The following is a 22,018-nucleotide window of genomic DNA, read 5'->3' on the forward strand; positions in this document are numbered from 1 at the left end:
TCACCCTCCCAGCAAGCAGTGTCTAAAACAGTACGCACAAGAGATCATTTCAAAGCAGTTTAATGCACTTAGCCAACGGGCATTAATAGTCTTTGCAGAATAAACTAACACTACTTAAGCTTATTTCCTAGTCCTGGTTCAGACGAATTTTAACCTCTCTAGAAAATCTGACAGTCCAGATCACCCCTGTGAACTCTGTAATTGTAGAGCACCGTGCATTTTGCACTGCTTTCATGGTGACAGGGAAAAACAAATCTCTGGGACTCCTACTAGGTGCAGATTCCAATGTGTGGTGCATGGTGCATTTGGTCTTTAGGCTTCTGCCAGCTTGAGCAGAAATGTGAGCCTCCACATACCTTGGCTCAGCAAGATTCTCCTCACCCAAGAAGGTGGGAGAAAAGCAGGCAGAGGAGGCTCCTCAGGAACCCCAAAGCTCACTGTGGACCTTGATGTCATGTTCAAAGTAGCAGACTTAAAACAGAAATCAACAGTCCACCTCAGTCCCACCAAAGGCGGAAGACATAACCTTGGAGTTTCTCTCAGGTCTAATCCAGGGAAAGCAGAGGAGGAAACAGGCACAGGAAAGGGAAAGGCCTCTCCAAGGTTACCAGCTTAGCTTAAGAAACAGAGGAAGAGATGAGAGATCCCAGACAGACCATCGCCAAGTGAACCAAAGACTGCAAGCGGGCAATTTACAAAGAGGAAAGATCTTTTGGGGGGAGAGTAGATACCATCTAGATCTGAGCATAGTCATCTGTCTACATTGTTCTGTTCAGGCTAGGGATGTTCTTCTCATGAGACCTCACTGGGTTTTGTGTTTTACCAACATAGAAACAGAGTCTCAGACATTCAAGTTCGTTCCCTGACTGTGGCAGGGCAGAGCTTGCTGCATTTCTCTTCTCCCTTGATACAGTATCCTTTCACTACAGGACCCTTAGGTCACTCTGGCTGCCAGCTGAGGAAGAATCCCCAGAAACCATATCAAGCCCTGATTTCTCTCCAAATTTCCCAATTCTACTGAGAGGGAAAAGACGCAGAGCTGCAGACCCAGGACCCACTCTCCAAAATTGCTGTTGGGGGTTCCCTGCCAGGCACTGGGGACCTCAGTGGAACACAAAGATAGAGCATCACTGGGCAAATTATATAACCTTGGCTAATAGTAATTTTACATCTTAAAAAAAACATGAAAATTTATCCTTTGCTTCAGATACACAAGTCTAAAAATAGCACAGCCAGCCAGCAAGTATGTATAATTTTTCTTTTGTGCATCTCTCCATCTACCAAATCCTTCCTCTGAAGAAACGAGGCAGCCAGCAGTCCCTTTTCTGCAGTTATTGTGAGTGAAGATAGAGCAAATAGTTTCTCTCTGGACCCACACACCTCCATTCATTCCCTTTGTCAGACCGTAGAAGCCAGTGCTGACCGAATTCATATTACATGCTAGGGTTTGGCTGAAGAACCAAAAGGACCATTCTCCTGATAGATCCTAAACAACCCTATGGAGGGGAGATGACTGATGTTCCCTTTCACAGAAGGGAAAACCAAGTCACAGTGAAGGGAAACCACTGTTTACTCTACTGAAGACCATTTTATCATCTCTAAAGCATAAGGAACAGTAACTAGGTAGCAGCCTGGATGGGCATGGCAAACTCATCTGCACTCTGTCGTTCACCATCCACTCACATTCATTTCTTACCACTTTCAACAACCTCATCCTACACACACACACACACACACACACACACCACTACGACCACCACATACACACACATCACACACACACACACATCACACACACACATACCCCACTACCACCATCACATACATACACATAGACACACACACACCACCACCACCACATACACACACACCACACACACACACCACCACCACCACCACCACATACATACACATCATACACACACACACACACACACACACACACTACCACATACACACACATAGACACACACCACACACACACACATACAGACACACAGAGACACACACACCACCACCAATACATACAAACACATAGACACACACCACACACACACAGACTACCACCACCACATACACACACATAGACATATCATACACACACACACACCACCACCACCACATACACACACATAGACACAGGCACACACACTCATACCACAGAGACATATTCATCTCTACTCTAAGCCCTAACTATACAGAAAGCCCCACTCTTCAAACATAACATCACCTTTCAATGCTCAATTTCTTTGCATTTGTGTTCCTTCTACCTAAAGCACCATTTTAAACATCCTTTCTGGATTGACAGATTCCCATCTATCCTTCAAGGACTTCCTTCTCACAGGAAAAAACTACTCTCTCCTCACTAAGTCTCTATGAGACAGGAAGACTGTCTTGTCCGTCCCTGGACCAGGAAGAGCATGCACAGAAGATGGAGCATATATAGCAAACTGAAAAGCACAATAATAGTAGTAGCTGGAGTTTATGGTTTTATGATACAAGTGTTGTGCTAAATACTTTGTAGTACTTATCTCTGACAATCTTCATAACAAAGACGTATAAGTCTACCATCATTACCTACTACCCATGAGGACAATCAAGACACGGAGAGGTGCATTGACTCTCCTAAGGCTGCTTAACCACTAAGCAAAGAAATAATTTGCATGGCTTCAACAAGTTAAATACTTAATGCAAATGCCAGGGTAGGTTTGATACAACTGGCCATTTTCTTGTCATAGATACACAGAGCATGAGCCAGCTTTGTAGTGTGTATATTGCCCACATAAAGACCGTGATAACTCAGAGACTAATTACAAAGTATTAGGCTCTGGGAAATGTGCCTTTTAAAAACAGGTTGGCATTGGACATAGCTAACTAATATCAATTGCTGTGAGGACAAATAGGGGCATGAATAAGCTAGTATCTGACTCCAAGGATCCCTTCAATTCTGTGAGAGCAAGAAAATAGCACTCCATACACCTCATGACATAACCCAATTTAGAGGCAACTCTTTCTCCTTGAAGGAAAAAGATGTCCTTCAAACAGAATCATAAATTAACCCACAACACCCAGACTAACCAGTTCTAGAGCAACACTGATTCTTAACATTAATTTCAGCTCCCTCTTTCCCAATGAATTGTGCAAAACTCTTTTGATTTATGGACCTTTGTATGAGGCTTTCTGCCTCTTCACTTAGAAATAATACAAAAGAAAGAAATGCAGGGGAAAAATAGCATCTGTCCTCAAATGGGGAGGGGAAGTCAGTTTCTCAAAAAGGACACTGGACTCAGGGTTTCTGACTAGCATTAAATGGTACTGGAAATCACACATTCAACTAATTCCTTTACACTTACATTCCTCCATGTTGCTGGGGGAGAAGGCTGATTGCTCCAAATATCAAAGTGAATACAAACTACAGTAAAAGGAACCAAATAGTGTGTGTGTGTGTGTGTGTGTGTGTGTGTGTGTGCCTGTGTTTTCAAAAACAGAATAAACAGAAGCCTGCAGAATTCAGACAACACCAATAAAACAACTTAAGAAGTTTTAAGGACTTGGTAAAATGTTTATTATTTTAGTTAAAAGAGCTGAATTTAAAAAGGTTTGCATGGCCTATCAATGAGGTGGCTTATCGGGTAAAGATGCATGATAGCAGGCTTTACTGCCTGATTTGATCCCCAGGGCCCATGCCTGAATGCTGGAAGCCAGCTGCTTTCAGTTGTCCTCTCACCTTCGTAGGCATGTGGTACATTGGTACATATACATAAATCAATAAAAATATGTAATACAAAAGTTAAATAGAAAGGAATGTTAAAATGTGTTCCCAAGAAAGTGAAGTTTTCCACATATCTACAAATACAAATGATGCTTTAAATCCAAAACCAAATTGTTAACAGCAATATTTGCATGGCAGAATTAAAGAGGATATTCATTTACCATCTTATCCTACTTGCATTTTTATAAATTCTTTACATTGACAACATATGGGTGCTTTTAAAATTTTTTAAATTCATATTTTAAAGCACAAGAAATGACTTTTAAAATAAATTAGCAAAAAATAATTTTAGATTAAAACATATGACTTATTTCTGCATTTCTTAGCATCAATAGCTTTATATTCCAGAGCAAAACTACATTTCAGGTGTTTGAAAAACAAAAAGAAGAGAAAAGAAGCTTGGAACATGCAGGATGTTTTGAGATCCCAGGCCACACTGGGAGCTGGCAAGAGGCTTGGTTCTAGTTTCTAAGAGTAAGTCTTGCAAAACCAGATATGACTTCTGAGTTGACCTCTCTATAGTCAGGGGAAACTCTACCTGGGTCTGGACTATGTACTTCAGAATTACGACTTGGAGTCGACAACATCTATTCCAGCTTGAAAAGTTGAGGATTCAGTAACTTGAAAGCAATAGGCATTGATGAATCAAAGCCTTTAAAAGCAGGTGATATGCACAATTGCTTCATTCCAGTTCTACGTTAGAAATTTCAGCCAGTTTCAGATTAATCATGGATAAAACAATAAGACATAGGAATGGATGCTACTGTGTGTGCTGCCAAATGGTCTGCCTGGTTTATTGGCTGGACTTTTGCTTGTCTATACAACTTTTTAGTATCAAGATACAATCCTCATGAGTCCTAAGAAGTGACCTACTTTAGGAAGCAAAATTTAACAAGCTCTATCAGAAAAGGGGGGAAGGAAGAGAGAGAGAGAAAGAAAGAAAGAGAGAGAGAGAGAGAGAGAGAGAGAGAGAGAGTAATCTACAAATAATTTGATATATTCCAACTATGAAATATAATTTATCTCCAGAAAGGTTGATAATAGTTGTTTATTGACACAGAACTCTTAATAAAAATCACAAGTATGAGGGCTGGCAAGATGGCTCAGTGGTTAAAAGTACTGGCCATGGTTCCAAAAGACCCAGGTTCAATTCCCAGCAGCCCCACATGGCAGGTCTCAACCCTCAATAACTCCAGTTCCAGCTAATGTGGCACTCACTCACACACACATACGAATAGGCAGAACAGCAATGTATATAAAATAAAAATAAGTAATTAAAACAAAAAATCACAAGAGCATGGTGGATGAAGTATTGAAAGACATATGTCATGTAGCATCAACAGATATATGTATGCAGAATTCACTACGTAAACAATTGAGGGTCGTCCACGGTGAAATTTGGGGGAAGGTAAGCACAATGTTGCAACAAAAAGGAAAGCAAGGGCAGATGTCAAGAGTACAATGAACATGATCCCTCTGTCCAGAGAGACTGCACAGAACAGGTTGGTGCATCCCTGATCACAGTGTGAGTCTTACTTGTATGAAGGATTAAACCGTAAAGTACCCTAATGTTTTGATGAAAAGGCCATTTTCAGTCTAGCCACATAGAGGGTACTACTTCTGGCTTCCCAGCTCCTTTGGAGTAGCCATAACAAGATGCATGTTCAGAGGTATTCCTTTTCAGAATAAATGGTGAGTCAAGGCCAGCAGGGCTGTGTTCCCCAGCCCTCTTTTGGACTGCTGCTTAGCTCCACAGAGGCCATGATGAAGAGGATCATGTCGATGCTCAGATGTCTCCACTGAGTTCTCAGATGGGGTAAACCCTAACTCCAGCATTTTCCCAAAAAGATGGAGTGCACATGACCTCATATATTGGTCAACGTTTAATACTTAGCCATGGGTATTCTAAGGGATAGTAACGAACTGGGCTTGGGGGAGATATGGGCACCTCACCAAGCTATCACTCTTCCACACGATAGTGTACGATCACTGTGTTATCACCTCTACGCAGCAGGGAAGAGCCCTAAGAGAAAACTCACAAACATAGAGGGAACCAACAGCACACAGCCGGGAAATGTCACAGCAAGTTCTGCTCATAAAGTTGGGTGAGCATACCAAGCTGGAGTTTTGCATTGCTCAGAGCATTTTACTTACTGAATGATCAGGGAACAAGTACATCACTGCAACCACCATAGCTCCACCTAGCACCTATTCCATGCCAGGCATGGTACATGTATCTGCCATTCACTGCATTAAAAAGTCAGTCTAAGAAACCAAGGTTCAGAAAAGTCAAGGAACTTCTCCACAATTTCACAGCAAGTAGGAGATAGGCACAAGACCTAAATCTCTCTCATTGTGAACATCATTGATGCTGAGCTCTCTCTTTCCCAAGAAATGGGAAAGGGTATGGTGGCAATAATAATAAAATAATATACCGGGCAGTGGTGGCACATGCCTTTAATCCCAGCACTTGGGAGGCAGAGGCAGGCGGATTTCTGAGTTCGAGGCCAGCGTGGTCTACAGAGTGAGTTCCAGGACAGCCAGGACTACACAGAGAAACCCTGTCTCGAAAAAAACAAATAATAATAATAAAAACAACAACAACAATAAAAAAGTACCTATTATTATTATTAATTATTATTGTTATTATCTTCATGCTTTCTTTACCAGAAGTTGCACACATACACAAATGCTAAGTGCCAATCAGATTGGAATAAGCAGGCTTCCTAAACACACACCATATAGTTAGCAAATGCAGTGTTATTATAGACAGCACCATAAACTGACATAATTATCCATATTTTCTGTTGTGCAAATCACTTCAGGTAAGTTCCTTGGTGGCCCCTGGAAGAAAGTTCTGCAAATGCAAAAATGATCTAGGAAATGCAATCTTTATGAGCCTTGGGTAGATCTAGAGAGAGGGAAGGTGGGGGGAGAAGGGAAGAACAGAAAGGGAAAGGAGGAGAGGGGAAGAGGGAAGGAGCGAGGAGAGAGGCGAAGAAGAGAGAAGGGTAGACTAGAAGAAATCTGTGGACATACCAAATAAGATCTCTAGAATCACTAACAAGCATATTAATCAGAAGCCAGAAGATTCACACAGACTCCTACCACCCAGGCTCTCAGAGGTGGGTCTCTTTTCTCTGATCACCATGTTCTACAGGCGGCAATCTCTCCCTGCCTGATTGGTTCCAATGGGAACTGCAGACAACTGCACTGTGTAATGTATGGCAAATGCCATGTCACCCGAAACAAGAGCAAAGCAACTTAATTTTCTTACCCAATATGTCACCCACCTGCTGTGGGATGAATAACATCCTATAACAGGACAACTATGTCCCTGCCTTCTTAGAGCTTCTTATTCTTTGCAGGACAAGCAAAAACTGAAGGACAGCCTTCCAGTAAGTGGACCAGTCCATTGGATAACCTCATATCCAGGAGGATAAAATCAGCACAGACTTGATGTTTTGGGTTTTGTTGTTTTGTTTTTAAATTCGGGAATAGAAGTCTGGAGGGGATGAGGAAGTGGGTGTGACAGTTGACTATAATCAAGATACACTATTAAATTCCCCCAAAATTAGAAAACTATGAATATGATGAAGATGAAGAGGAGCAGAAGGAGCGAGCCAGAAGGAAAAGCAGCAGCAAATATCAGTATAAAAGATTCCTATAAAGCAAATGAAGAGGGCATGTAAGTAAAAGGTGACCAGCATGATCCATCTTGAGCAAGACTAAGGAACACCTCTCTGAGAAGGAGATATTTAAACTGATCATCAGAGAAGATCCTATGTGCTGAGACTGTGGCTCTCTCTCTCTCTCTCTCTCTCTCTCTCTCTCTCTCTCTCTCGCTCTCTCTCTCGCTCTCGCTCTCGCTCTCTGGCTCTCGCTCTGTGTGTGTATGTGCCTGTGATATGAAATTGATCACCTGTAAAGAAGGCCATCACACAGGCAAATTCTAATCCAAATTATGTGTTTTATTAGTGATATGAGCTATTCTACAGGAAGCTGTTGGCCTAGTCCTCAATGGAGGGCAAAGGCTGAGATGAGACACTGAGCAACGGGGCAAATTAACAGATTCCTCTGGGCAAGAAAGGGAATAGGTAGATTGGCCTTGAAGCCAGAGTAGGGTCTTAGATGGTTTTCCTGGGGGAGGGGAGAGCACCAAAAATACCACCTGGGCTTTCTATGGAGAAGTGATTGTAAAGTGGAGTGGGAGCAGAAAGGACAGGCCACATGACTCCAGAAAAGAAGAAGATGGGGACCATAACATCACCAGGACAAGGAAGGACCCTCTTCAAAAGGCTCTGCCCACTCTCTAATCCTATGCTTTCTCTTTGCAATTGGAAGGCTGAAACTGCAAAGGAGACTGATGGGATGTGGTCCAGCTGATATTAATGTAGAGTGTAGCTGCAGATCCCCTAACAGGGCGTGGGCAACCAGGATCTGCACAGCTTTAACAGGGTTTTACCTGTGGGTATGCATGTGGGAAGCTAGAAAGTCCAGCCCCTTGAGATTCCTGGATGTTCCTACGGGGACTTAAGCAGTTTTGTCCTCTCTCCCTTATCTCTTAAGGGGAAAGCAGTATGCATGCATACCAGGCACAGCAGCGCATCAAAAGAGGAGATTTGACTTATCTCTAGTCAGAGGCAGACATCTACTATAAAGACACTGGCCTCAAAGATAGCCAGAGTGGGCTGCTAACTTGGGAAAGAAACTGCTTCTCCCAGGAAGAACTACAGAGATTAGCTGTAGACACACTTGCTGCAGTTTGGGAATGGATTGAATGGGACAAGAAGAAACTCACACATAGGAGTCGTGTCCCCTCCTGTTCCGAACTGATTATCTGCAAAGGATGCCCATGCTGTCCAAATTTGAATTCCAATTTAATCTCCTAATACTTATATTGGCTCCTCTTGCCAACTGAGAAACCGTCAAAGCTGCAATCCTGTCTCTAGTCATTCTGCTACTGTTTAAATTAATCCAGAGTCAGGCCTGGTGGATTATGCCTATAATTCCAGCACCAAGGAAGCTGAAACAGGAAAACTGATGCGAGTTCAGTGTCAGACCAGGCTAGACCGGATAATGAGTATCATGCTACCCAGAGCTATACATTGGAATATTGTTCCCTAAAACACAATGAACAAACCAGAAAAGACAACCCAAATAGCAGTTAACCACTAGAGAGAAAAGTAAATATATGTTAAGTAAACTATGAATATGTATTTAAAAAAAAAAAACTACCAGGTGGCCATGCATAAGCATCTACAGTTCCAGAGACCTTTCTGGTAAAATGAACTCAGCAAGCATTTTTCTATAGGGCACATGATTGATTCAGGGTCTTTCCCAATCACCCACCTGTGTTATTCTCTATCCTGGCCTTTCAGACAGTTTCTCAGAATCCTGTTCTGCCTGGCCATGGTGATGATCGTGTTTAATTGAAACACTCAGGGACACAAGCAGAGACAGGAGGACTTCTACAAGTTCAAAGCCAGCCTGGTCTACAAAGCAATTTCTAGGTCAGCCAAGGCTACTCAGAGAAAACAAACAAACAAACAAACACAGAAGAATCTTCCTCTATACCAATTCAGATCAGTCATGTAGATCATACCTGGGAGCTACTCCCTAAGCTCCTTTGGAAAGTCTACTCTGTCCCGAGACAAAACAACAACAATAAAAACGTTTGTAGAGGTGAAACAAGACTCCTGCTGATAGAACCTATTTCAAGAGACATCAGAGAGGAAAGAACTCTGAAGCTGAGTAGCAGTAACATGGGTCACCTAAGGCAAATGATCTAAACATCTCACCCAGTTTACCTCTCAGCAGAAATACAGCAGGAAGCACACGTCCCATCAAGGACTACCCTCAACAGTGTAAACGCGCCACAAATGATAGTAACAATTCCAGCTGCCTTTCGGGATGGCCTTCCCTAGGCAGAAGACACCCACAATACACTGCCACAAATCCATCACGGTGTCTCTAAGTCTCCTTCCATCACCCAATCACAAGCTTCTACAGGACAGAAAAGGCTCTGTTGTCAGAGCCTGAAGGGTGGGAACTCTTGAAAGGATAACTGAATTTTAAATATTGAGACTTGCCTATGTTCTGATGGATGCTGCCAGAATCTACATTAAAAGAAAAATAACTCTAGGCTCAAATAAATGAAAAAAAAATACTGTGTCATAGCCACAATATAGCAGGGGGGACATAGTTTGGATGGCAGTTAAACATTTCCTTAATGCTGTGCATTTTGATATTTCAAAAAGATGGTACTGTGATCACTTCTTATTTTGAAGCCTACCAGCTCAATCTACATTTAAAAGTTTGTGAATGCAGCCCTTAGCCGCTTACAAAGGGGATGTTTATAGCTGTTTGTTTTATGTTTTGTTTGCTTACTCCCTGAAAGGGGTACTCTGCTCTCATTGTGGAAAAAAAAAATAAGTTAATGGGAATGGTTGCAATAAGAGGAAACTTGTAGCAATACTCTCCACACAATTTAAATCAATTTCTTTCCGAAACACAAACAAAACAGGAAATGCTCAAAAAGCTGCATTATGTTTAAAATCTACTTCATAAATGTGTGTTGATTTCACCTGATAAGAATCTGTGTTGCATGGGAGTTGAAAGATATTTTTCTTCTTCTTTTTCTTTCCTCTTGGCTTGCTAAGAATTGTTAGTTTGCAGCAATTTTTAATTAAAAACAGTTCCCATAGTAAGGGAACGGGGTGGGGTGGGGGAACCTCAGGAGAAGGGAACTGTGTTCACAAGCCCTGTACTTTGTTTTCTGAAGCCATGAAGGCGGCTTGAAAAACAAGGAGTTTGGAAGTTCCCGGTTTTTTAAAAGCTTCACTGTTGGTTTCATTTAACATGTTCAAAATAGCTGCTCTTGCTAATACCTGCCCCTCCCCCAGCCCTCCCCAACCCCCTTCAGAAAGCCATAGGCAGCCCTCTTTCTTCTACTGAACATTGAAAAGTCTTTCATATAATGTAGCTCAGGATACTGGCAAGTTTTCCCTCTGAATTCCTAGGGGGAGAGATCACCTAAACATATTAAAAAACAGTTTCCTTCCTTTCTACCTATCCAAAGTAAGCTAACCTGCTTGGTCCATGTTCCACGGGAACCATGAAGGGTAGTGAGCTTTTCCGTGAATAAACATGATGCTACAAGCTGGAACCAGGGACTGAGTATATACAAATGGAGCCGAAATAAAAGAGGGCGAAGCACACACACACACACTGTCACCCATCCCAGGGCGGTTTAAAATTAAGCTGAGGAAGGGTGAAAAAAAAAACAGTCGATTTAAATTTTAAGGTCTTCAAACATTTTGAAGCCTTCCTATTAAATGGTATAAAACTGAAGACTATAATTAGACTAAAACCCTCCTGTGAACTGATTTCTGTAGTAGTCACAGTTTTCCCATTCGCAATAGGATGTATACTGTTGATAAAAAAAGAAAAATTCACAACATAAGGACACCGCAGGTTACTGCTGTTTTATGTAATTGTATTAAAATTAGTGAAGTGATGATGTGGGGAAAAATAGAGTTCAAAACATTTTCTTTGAACTAGAAGCATTCTTGGTCATTGGCTTTGAAGAAATAAGACACTGAGAACTTATCTACAGTAACAAAGAATTGTGTAAGTCAGTTTGATGAACTGACTTAAATTCTACAGTAATCCAACATTAGTCAATCTCTCCTCTCAAATTCGTATTCACCAAGACTCTCGGACAGCACACCTACATTTTTCTTTCACAGTGTAGACCTCAGGATTTTTTTTTTTAGTGGCTGTTTTTTGTTTTGTTGTAGCTTTTCACAGACCAAATCCTGAAGTCTTTAGAAGATATTTTTATGTCCTATCAGATTGGAATCTCTGTGCCATGTTAAATTAACGTGTGTAGTCGAAACTGTGTAGCTGTGTTCTCCCAAAAGAAATTTGCACAGTGTAACCATTCAAATTAGTGGACGTTGGAAGACATGGGGGGTCAATTTATGGTATTGTGCTACATGGAAAATGTAACACTTTCTCTACTGCCCAACAGTGGTACATCTCAAAGTTTCTCTTAGCTTTATTTTAAAGTGAGAGCTTGGTGGGTGGGGGTGGGGCAAGGACTTCACACATTTACCCAAATCTACTAAGGTGTTAATGTTGTGAAGAGATTTTACTTCCTAGAACAGGCATCTGCATTTAAAAGAGATTTGAATATTTGTTATTTGCTTTTTAATGGGTTCATATTCTTTTCCAAAGAGGTTAGGTCACTGGCTCTTAAACTCTTGTTTTTCCACAAAGATTAGAGAGCTAAATGGCCTCATGATAATAAAACAAATTCGGGCAATGTGAGGTGAGAGTTTTCAGAGGCAGATGCCCCACAGCAACTTTAGCTCCGTGGGGGGTACCCGGCCCCTCACAGATGCAGAGCTGTCATTGAGATTCCAATGGCAAGGGGTTTGGGAGTCCTCTCTAACATCCCCCAGCCCCCTTTAACTCCAGGAAGCCCAGGTTTGCTAGTCAGAAAATGTTAATTGAAAACCTACTTATTCCAGGAATGGTTTACTCTCTTGGCACCAACTGTGCCAAGCCTGCCAGGACCCAGGTTTGCAAGTTTTCCCCAGAAATAGCTGATTCTTTCACTACCATTTGTAAGTTTGAACTAAATACCACCCACAGAACACAATGTCTGCAGTCCTGTTTCTTAATACTTACTTTCTCATATGGCAAACCAGGTTGAGCTTTCAAATTCAAGGAATATGGCAGGAGACTTGCAGGTGAGGAAATCCAGACTTCCCACTCACTAGTTAGTGACAGGACCAAGCTAGAAATGATATTAACTCTCAACCCAGTGCTCCTTAAACCAATACAACCCAGTGTCTGAAGCACATTGACTTAATTGAAAGAAACGTCCATGGATGAATATCCTGGGGTCAAGCACACAAGGGTAGTGAGTGACGTCATGGACCTGCACTAATTTACTACTTTTTGTTTTTAAAAGAGAGAGGTCTTTAGAATTACTTATCGTAATTTCTTCTTAGTTGAGTACATGTTCCAAAGAGAATACAAAGTTGAGATAGAAAGAGAGAGAGAGAGAGAGAGAGAGAGGATCAGGAGGTAATAAAATAATAGTATATCGTGCACATAACAGTGAGAAGAAAAAGACAGAGTGTGAGAGAATGTTTATGATTGTAGGCATTGACTAAATTGTAAAGGTGATGGCTCTACAATCCATTCAAATTTTGTGTGAACAGATGCAGTATATGGTGACTGTAACCAGTTTCTATTCAGGTTGCCTTATTTTTGTAAAAAGGGACCACTTGTAAAGCTACCTGTAACTTTTTGTGCAAAGCTATTTTTTCCTCTAAGTATACATTACTATCAAATTTTAATATTTAATGTGAATATGAATATATATATATATATACAGTAGAAGCAATTAATGATTATTGTCCTTTTTTAATGCTATGAAGATATATTTCTTGGGCTGAGACAAAGGTGTCAATGTAATTATGTATATAATTACTTTTGAAAGACTTAATAAGAGGGTACATGTATGGAGGTTGTTCCAGAAAACACTGAAAATTAGCTCTCAGTACTTTGATGTCAGGAAGAGCTAAAAACTCAAAGATTTGTCAAAGCAAGCTCGCCTTTCCTGGTTCTGCAGCTCTAGTCAGAGCAAAATCTTGCAGTCATAGCCTGTAATCTAAAAGTTGGAAGTTCTTGGATTTAGCTCTCAAGAAAGATTAATGTGTCATTTTGGAAAAGCATACTACTAATGGGTCACTTTCCAAACATCTCAAACATGAAACAGTGGGGAATCTATTCCATCTTAGGGATTTGTATGGGGACCAGGATGGATGGGAGGTCTCCCAGCTCAAAGCTAGCTGCCCAGCATTGTGGGAGGGTTCAGAGGCACCCAGAACCCAAGAATAGCTACCCTGCTTCAACCAGCAGGAGTATGGGAAGGCACTATCCACAAAACCTCAACAACTTTCTAACATGCAAGCAGTACACAGGTTGTCTTTCAATCCTGTGTTCAGGAATTAATCTATCACAGCCTATGGTCTCTATTATTGTTGCTGTTGTTGTTGTTATTTAGAAATAGTTATATTTAGCAAAGAGGTTTTTAAATTGTATTTAGTTTTACTTTTTATTTTGTGACTTTTTATTGATTCCTTGTGACCGTTGCTTTTAAAAAAAAAATTCAACATTTTATTACTATTACTGAGTACCTCAACTCTAAGACATTCCCAATCTTCCCAATTCTGAAAGCAGGCTCTGCCACTGATAGCTTAGACAGAGACTGAAGATTTCAACACATTGTTACAAAGATTGTAATAGAAGGTACAAGCTGTAACACACATATAAAGCAGCACACCATAGGCACATGCACACACAAACACACACAGACACACATACACATGCACACAATCCTGTTTACTGCCAAGAACTCAGCACTCTAAATGCAAGAGTTTACACTGTACAGGAGCTTCTGGCTTCTAGAAAGAGGCAAAGTGCCAGCAATTATATTTAACATACATGGTGCATTAACATATAAAGAAAGTAGCAGTGATAAAGACAGCCAGGCTTTAAAAAAACAAAAAACAAACAAGCAAAAAAAAAAAAAAAAAAAACCAAAAAACCCTACAAGGTCTTGTCCAGCAGCTAGCCAATCAGAAAGCAGGTCACATCAGCTTGTAAGCCCTATTCAATACATTAAACATCAGGAATTCTCTATGGCTCTGCAGACACTTCCAAGCAAGTGTGTTTTATTTTATCATGCAAACTTAATCAAATCCTTTCTCAGAGTTAAAAGTCAATCTTCAATCTAAATACCTACCAAAGCTATTCCCCCAACACCTCTGGGGCAAGACACCTATGGGTATTTGTACTATGTAGAGAAAACTCAATTCCCAGAGACTTCTATTTCTTCAAGAGACTTTGACACACCTACAATAAACACTTCAACACCAAGTCCCAACTTAGAGGCAGATGAGCATCCAGCTGCAGCACGCTTTGCCACTCAGCCAGCCCAGAGAAAAATTAAATATTTTAATTGTGAAAGAGGGGTCTGGAGTTTTGCATTTGGAAAGTTCTGAAGAAGTCCCGGACTGGCTCTCTGCCTGAGAGGCTCAGTCTCCCTCTCTCTGGAGATCCCAAATGTACTGAACTGTTCCTGGCTGGAATGGGGACCTAACTCTTGTCTCAAGGGAGAGCCTTGGGAGACACAACCACCAGAGAGACCAGAAGGAATAGAACCCCATTTCCTTCAGTCAACCTGTTTCTGAATTTAACACAGAAACAGGCAAACGTGTGTTTCCCGACCCCACCTCCAGGGAGTTCTGAAAAGTACACAAGGCTCCTCTCTTGTCCCTTTTACCTCAATTTTAGTCACTTTGAAAAAGTAAGTTCAGGTCAAACCAGACTTCCTCTGGAACTTGTGAATATATGTATATATTACACAGATAAACACACACACACACACACACACACACACACGCATCACAGACACAGATATGCACAAAATCTCTTGCAATTTATATCTCAACAAACAGGACCATCTCTAAGCCTGTAAACATCAGAGTTCTGAGAAACCTGCATTTCTCGAGACTCTGCATGTGAACCAAGTGCTGGCTTGTCTATTTCCAGATTCTAAGATTCCGGCAGAAACTGTCCCCAGCTCCAAGAGTTACTGTCGCTGGAAACCCAGCATTCAAACTCGTGGGTTCATCCTACTGTGCTTATTTCTACCTACGTGGTAGTAGCTGGTGGGACACTTCCCACGGAATTCAGCTAAGAACCCCAGGAAAAGCCCATGCACAGTTTTAAGAGAAAAATCCACAAACACACGCCAAGGTTGAAGAACTTACCTCTGTACGAGACTGCAGTCTCTTGTTCATCTCATAGATTCGGTACTCTGGCTGTACCATGTATGGTGTATGTCTCCTATAAAATGGGCCGAAAGGAGAAGAATAGAAGGGGTCATGTGGTGTGCTGGACATCTTGCCTGCTTGTCGAAAATCAAGCTTAATAGAGTATCAGGAACGTCCATGCAGAGCACATGGGCTGTGTTCTTCACAGTACAAAGTAGACGCACGCACACTCGCTCACACACACACACACAGAGGCAGGCAGGCAGGCAGGCTGAGCACACTGGCTGGGAAGTGCTGTGGGAGCCCTCTATAGCGAGAGAGGAGAGGGAACGAGGAGGGAGGGAGGGAGGGAGCGCGGGAGGGGAGGGAGCACTGGAGCTCTGAGAGGGAGAGCGGAGGTTGGAGGTTGGGAGGGAGGAGGGGAGGGAAGGAAAGAGGGAGGGAGAGGGGGGAGGGGGAGAGGGGGAGAGAGAGAGAGAGAGAGAGAGAGAGAGAGAGAGAGAGAGAGAGAGAGAGAGAGAGAGAGAGCTGGATAGCTAGAGGCTCCAACTGCTTGTTTTTAAAGAAGCAGTTGGTGAAGAGGTCATTTCCTGTCCACACTGTAGACTAGTTCAAAAATATAATTCTCCTCATAGTCTGACAAGAGGTCTAAGGCTGAGTTTTAATTTTTTCTCCCTCTAGCCAAGACCTTGCAAGCCTGATTGCTAAGCTTGTTAGCATAGAGGTGGGTTCACCCACTGCCTGAGCCTCTCGCCCCGACAGCCACACTGTTGTAATGTATCAGAAATGGGATGACTACCAAACACAACAACACTGGCACTCTGGTCCCTCTGATTTTGGGTTGGTGATTCGCTCCCTTGGGAAGATTTCTCTGGGCCCTCATCTCCCAGCAGAGTTTTGGCTGTACCTGCTGTACTTCGGATAGGGAGCTGAGCTGTATCTTAGCATTCCCCTCCCCCTGCCTTCCAAACTACTAAGATGCCCAGCCCCCTTCCTATCCTCCCAAAAAGAGCTTGACACCCTTTTGTAGATGGCTTTAGGGGGCTACATTCAGCTTACCTGCACAGTCTCAGATCACCCTGATCTGAATGTGGAACCCTCGAAAATCCATCCAAGAGGCAATATCTCTTCTAAGAGATATTTCTAAGAGAAGAAAAGAATCCAAAAAAGGAGACTGCTCAGTAAGATATGAAAAGGAAAGGAGAAAGCATCCCACAAAAACGACCATGGAAAATTCAGTTGAATAAGAAATTGCAGATAATTGAATTTACTGCCCCCCCCCCCCAAGTAACATGCCCAACTCTGATGGGGACAAGGTCTTTGCTTCCTTCCAAGAGTGGCCAAGTCTATAAATCTTAATCATGCTATATGACAACTAGAAGAAACCCCAAATAGCCCACGGGAGGGGGGAATTGCTGCAAAGAATTAGGGAATCTAGGAAAGAACCAATTGCGCTGGCCCCAGGCTTACCCAGACAGACACAGGACACTTAAACAAAGCCAAGCCTCAGAAAACCCAATGAAGCTCACACCTAGCTAAGTCATCATAGGCTTTAAGGAGGAAAAGGGGAAGGGACCACAAAAAAACAAGATGAATGCAAGACCTGGATGCAAATGCATGCAAATGAGACATTTCTTCTTTTTAATAAGCAGATTAATTAACTTTCTGCCCCAGTCATGGCTTGGGGTATTTTAGAGTATTTTAGAGTTACTAGCCAACAGAGGAATGGGCACTGTTAATTCTTCAGTTTACACACAGGAGTAAAAATGTTCCCAAGGTGCTGTCTTGATCAGTCTTGTCTCCCACCTGCAAGAAACGTTTTTCGGAGTCCACCCCAAACTTCCAGCGGTGCAGCCCAACACAGTCACGTCCCTTGCCAGGATGGGATTAGAGGAGCTATTACTCTTAGGCTGCAGAGAACATGTGTCTGGAGACCCCAAGGCAGGCCAGTATGCTGGGTTTCAGGTTTCATTACAAATCCAAAAGCTGGGCCAAATTTGCTGCAAGGTTTGTCAAAACACACAACCTCCTAAAGACGAGATTTCAAACAAATTCCTTGTGATTTATGTTTCAGTATGGCGGCCATTGCAGAAGCCAACAGTTCCTTGTGCATAAACTCCCCAAGTAAAGACATTTCTAGAGCTCAGCGCCTGCCTGGGGTTGTATTTACCTCTTCATGTCAGAGCTAGAGTCAAAGGAGCTCCTAGGCAGCTGTGTGCAGCCCAGGAGTGCTCAAACCCCTCAGAGAGAGAGAGATGTGCAAGATTCAGGCAAGCTTTACCCTGGGACTGCTCTTGCAAAGCGCTCCAAGTTATCACTGGAAATATTTGCTGTTCGTCCCTAAAAATTCCACATGCAACTTTCCGAGGCTTGTTCCTGTTCCATGAATTTGTATCTCTGCGCCTTCAAGAGACTCCAAACTGGTCCTCTGCTCACAGATTTACAGTGATCTTATTGCTTGCAGTCATCCTTTCTCCAATCGGAATGCTCAGCATAGAAAACAGAAACTGACCATATTCCATGCTTTCGCTTTTAGCAAGAAAGCATTACCAGTAGAAAAATGTCTGAGTTCGCTACATTCATGCTACAAGGGCACTTGAGGCTTAAGAAGACCTTGGGTTCTCACTCATTCATTCATTCGTCATTTATTTATTTGCAATCTTTTATTTTTCCTTCATGTGTGACACATTTATGCTTTTGTCCCTTCTTTACCTATGGATACCCATTCATCATTCTCCTCAGTTAAATTATTGTCTTATGCATTAACCTTTTAAATTTTATTTACTGTTACTGTGTGTTGGAAGGAAGTGCATGTGAAAGTCAGAGGACAACTTTGGGGAGCCGATTCTCTCCTTCCACATTTAAATGAAATCTAGGGAGCCTATCAAGGTTTCTGAGGTCAATACCTTTACCATAGAGCCAACTCACTACCCCATATACTAACCTTGTCTAATTCATCATTACTTAATTCAGTTGATTTCCACAGTAGGTAGAGATATCTCCAGAACCTCCCTCAGATATCACCCCTGCTGTAAGAGACAGTGATAGCAAGTAGTTTATAAGGGCCCTCTCACCTATATGCTCAAGCAAAGTTATGGTTATTGGGGTACCTGTTTTTAGCTTAGGAGCTAAAGAGCACAGGCAGGTCAAAGCTGGCACAGCAGAAAGGCTACCCTATTTAGCGACTGTGAGGAAGACATCTCAGATGGTCAACACCAGGAAGAAACATTTCATGTTGGGCATGCTGTGATGGGAAAAATTAAAGTGAGAGATAAAAGAATAATTTCCCCTTTGGGTCAGCTGTGCACTTTCTATATTCTTTCCTTTGAGAACTTCCACGTGGACAGGAACCCTTGCTGCCTGTGGTTAGGGCTTACTGCAGCCAGATTCTGTGCTGAAGACTGAACTCAGAATGAGAGTATTGTCAGTTATTTTCACAGTAGATCTATGGGGCTGATTTGTTTACTATCCCCATATTACAGATATAGAAAATGAGGCTGCAGGAGACTAAGAAAGTTCTCCAGGGACATGCAGTGAGGACGTATTAGAGACAAGGTTCACATACTCTTTGCCAAACTGGTCTTCAGCATTTCCTCATCCTCAGAGCACCTAGTGGCCATTAAAGGTGACTAAGGGGTATGGACTATTGAAATGTGGAAAGGAGTAGAGGGGCAAGAATGCTCTTGGCCTGGATTTATTCTTCATCCTGTACATTCTCGTACTCTGCAGTCCCCCTTCTCAGTCTAGATTTTTCTCTCTAAACCTAATCTAGCCCTTCCCATCAGCCTCATTGTCAACAGTCTCCAGCCCCTGCTGAGTGCTGACTTTGCAACATCAGCTCTCTGCTTGCCTCCATCCTGCCTTCTTTCCCTGCTGCTCCAGAGATCAGCTTTAAGTCTTCTCTTTCTGGACCACAAGTCAAGGAAATCAAGTGTTTATCAGCCCTTTAATGTAAAAAGGAAAATTCAACGTGGTGGAGTCTGTATACCATCAAAGAACGAGCAAGTAGAAATCCAGGTGACTATGCTATGGCCCTGGACAACTGCACCATGCTTATTTACATATTATTTTGCATTTTGAACATTGACTATGTACCCTAAGCATCCACTCTGCTGTTTCAGCTCAGAACCTAAGTTCAAACAAAGTTCTGTATATTTAGTACACAGAATTCTTGCTTCACTTTCCCTGCAGCAGCTTCAAACAGGGAAGGATTTCACCAAGCCCAGTTCTCATCTTTATCTTCCTTTGGAAAACCAGCATCTCTGGTAAGCTATTGCCCCTACCCAGACTTTAAGGCAGCTGGATCTTTCCTGCCTTTCTGAGGATCTTCACCATTCAAGGTCCCATCTTTGACCTTGATTGGTCCCTTTCCCCTTTCATTGACATCCTTGACAGTTTCTTCTACTCAGGTGCATTCACTTCAGAAAACTACTTTCCTCACTCCTCTTTGGGGCTCACTCTCTTTCCTTCCTTGCCAGGGCCCATGCCTTAATCAGTCAGTCTGCCTTTCATTCAACACACATTTGGCTAATTGGTAAGTGCAAGGTGCAGCCATGATGTGCTGAAAGGGAAAGACTTCTAAACATCTGCTTTCATGTTACTAAACACAGAGCCAGCATCTAGACCAAGGGATCATGGAGATATTATTCTTCAACTCTGGGTTCTTTACAATGGAAAGGCAGGCAGGAATACAGTTCTCAAGGACAAATTTTGGAGCTTCACCAGCCAGCCTTGAATCATGACATCTAACATTCTGCTGTATGGCAGTGAAACCGAATTTCTCTGTGCTTTGGTGATTTTGTTTGTAAAGTGGGCACCAATAACAATCCTGTCTTTCTTATAAAAATGGCATAAACTAATGAATGTAAGTTTGATCACAATCATGTCTGGCATTCACTGTATGATCATAATCTTTAATATTTTATATATTTTGAGACTTCAAAAATGAAGGTAAGTTGACAACATGGAGTTCAGAGAAGAAGCTGGGATGGTTAATGTATGGTTGTAGAGATAGGAAAGACCCTCAAAGGCATCATCAGATTTACAAATGAGAATGACTAGGAATCCACTCAACTACATAAACCAAGGAAAGATTCACGATGGAGATACCACGTTTTATCCTCCTTGAGGATCTTTTAGAGGGACAAGGCAGAAGGATTGAGAAATACCGTAGCAAGCCGAGAGATGCCATGCAAATGAACATATCTGACATCAAATAACTACAAGGAACATGGAAGAGGTAGAAACAGTAGAAAAGCATATCTATTTCTAACTGATCATGAAGTAGAGAGGGAGGTAGAGGAGTGGGAGTGGAAGAGAAGAGGCGGAAATATAGGACCCAGGTATAAAACTCGCAACTGTAAATTACAAAAAATATATATCATGTTAAAAAGAGGTGAAGCCAATGTAGAGGACCATCCATACCATTTAAGGAGATTTGCACATTGTTACTTGGATGCTGAATAGCTGCTGTCCATCAGTATTCTCCAACAGAAGTAAGTGCTAAAGGGAGGCTTGTTAAGTTAGCTTCCACAGTGTGGTACAGGTAATCCAACAATGGATCCCCCATACCAAACAGATGGAAAACTTGGTATTTATGCATTGTGTGAGGCTGCAAGCCTCACCACTCCCAGTATGGAGCTCCAGGCCTAGAGTGTTCCTAGAGAACTACTAGTTTTCAGCCCATGCTGGAAGTTTTAAAAAGCTGATTCTTCTATCAGCAAGAGGATCAAAAGCAGCAGCAATGGAGTGGATGAATGTTTCAGCAAGAGTGAAGGTCGAGATGATGCAGGAATAAGGAGCTTCCCTTCTTCGAGCTACAGAGGATGTTGCTCACATTTAGAGCAATTAGGACAGTTTAGATAATCCTTCTCCTAGACATACCATAGGCTAACTTGATATAGACAATTCCTCAAGCTGGCCATTAAATTAACCATCACAGTCCAGAAAGACAACACAATTATTTTGCTCAAGCAGCTTGACTGATAGATGATGAAGGAACGGTAGATTGAACTCAGACAAGACTCGAGAACTAAACTAGTGGTAGGATGTTGATTTCCTCCACCAATAGAATCCTCAGCATGCATCAAAACCTTCTCTGTGGTAATGAATCTTAATAGTCAGCTCCACACATTTACAGTAACTATGGAAACACTTCTGGATATGTCTATGAGGGTATCGACAAAAGGTTACCTGAAAAGGAAAGGCCCATCCCAAATTGGAAGGAGAATTGAATTCCTGGACTGAATTGAAGGAGAAGAGCATTCATCACTTTCCATGGCTGCAGGTGCAATGTGGCCAGCTACCTTATAATCTACCTGTCATGATTTCTCTGCCATAAAGGGATATATACACACACACACACACACACACACACACACACACACAC

At 42.1% G+C, this 22,018-nt stretch overlaps 1 protein-coding gene across 11 annotated transcripts in view; it reads right to left on the reverse strand.

The window, feature by feature from the left end:
- Ldb2 (LIM domain binding 2) overlaps nucleotides 1-16,004 on the reverse strand; it is a 329,342-nt gene extending 313,338 nt beyond the window's left edge. For 6 of the 11 annotated variants that reach the window (XM_028765307.1, XM_028765306.1, XM_028765313.1 and 3 more), the window contains exon 1: nucleotides 15,628-16,004. In XM_028765307.1, the coding sequence (XP_028621140.1) occupies nucleotides 15,628-15,759 (132 nt within the window). In that variant the 5' untranslated portion in view covers nucleotides 15,760-16,004. The remainder of the gene's footprint in view (nucleotides 1-15,627) is intronic. The other 5 variants (XM_028765305.1, XM_028765312.1, XM_028765311.1 and 2 more) reach the window with 1 other exon arrangement.
- Between the last annotated feature and the right edge of the window lie 6,014 nt (nucleotides 16,005-22,018).

The sequence above is a fragment of the Grammomys surdaster genome, unplaced genomic scaffold, assembly GCF_004785775.1.
Source record: "Grammomys surdaster isolate TR1022 unplaced genomic scaffold, NIH_TR_1.0 150, whole genome shotgun sequence".
Lineage (NCBI taxonomy): Eukaryota > Metazoa > Chordata > Mammalia > Rodentia > Muridae > Grammomys > Grammomys surdaster.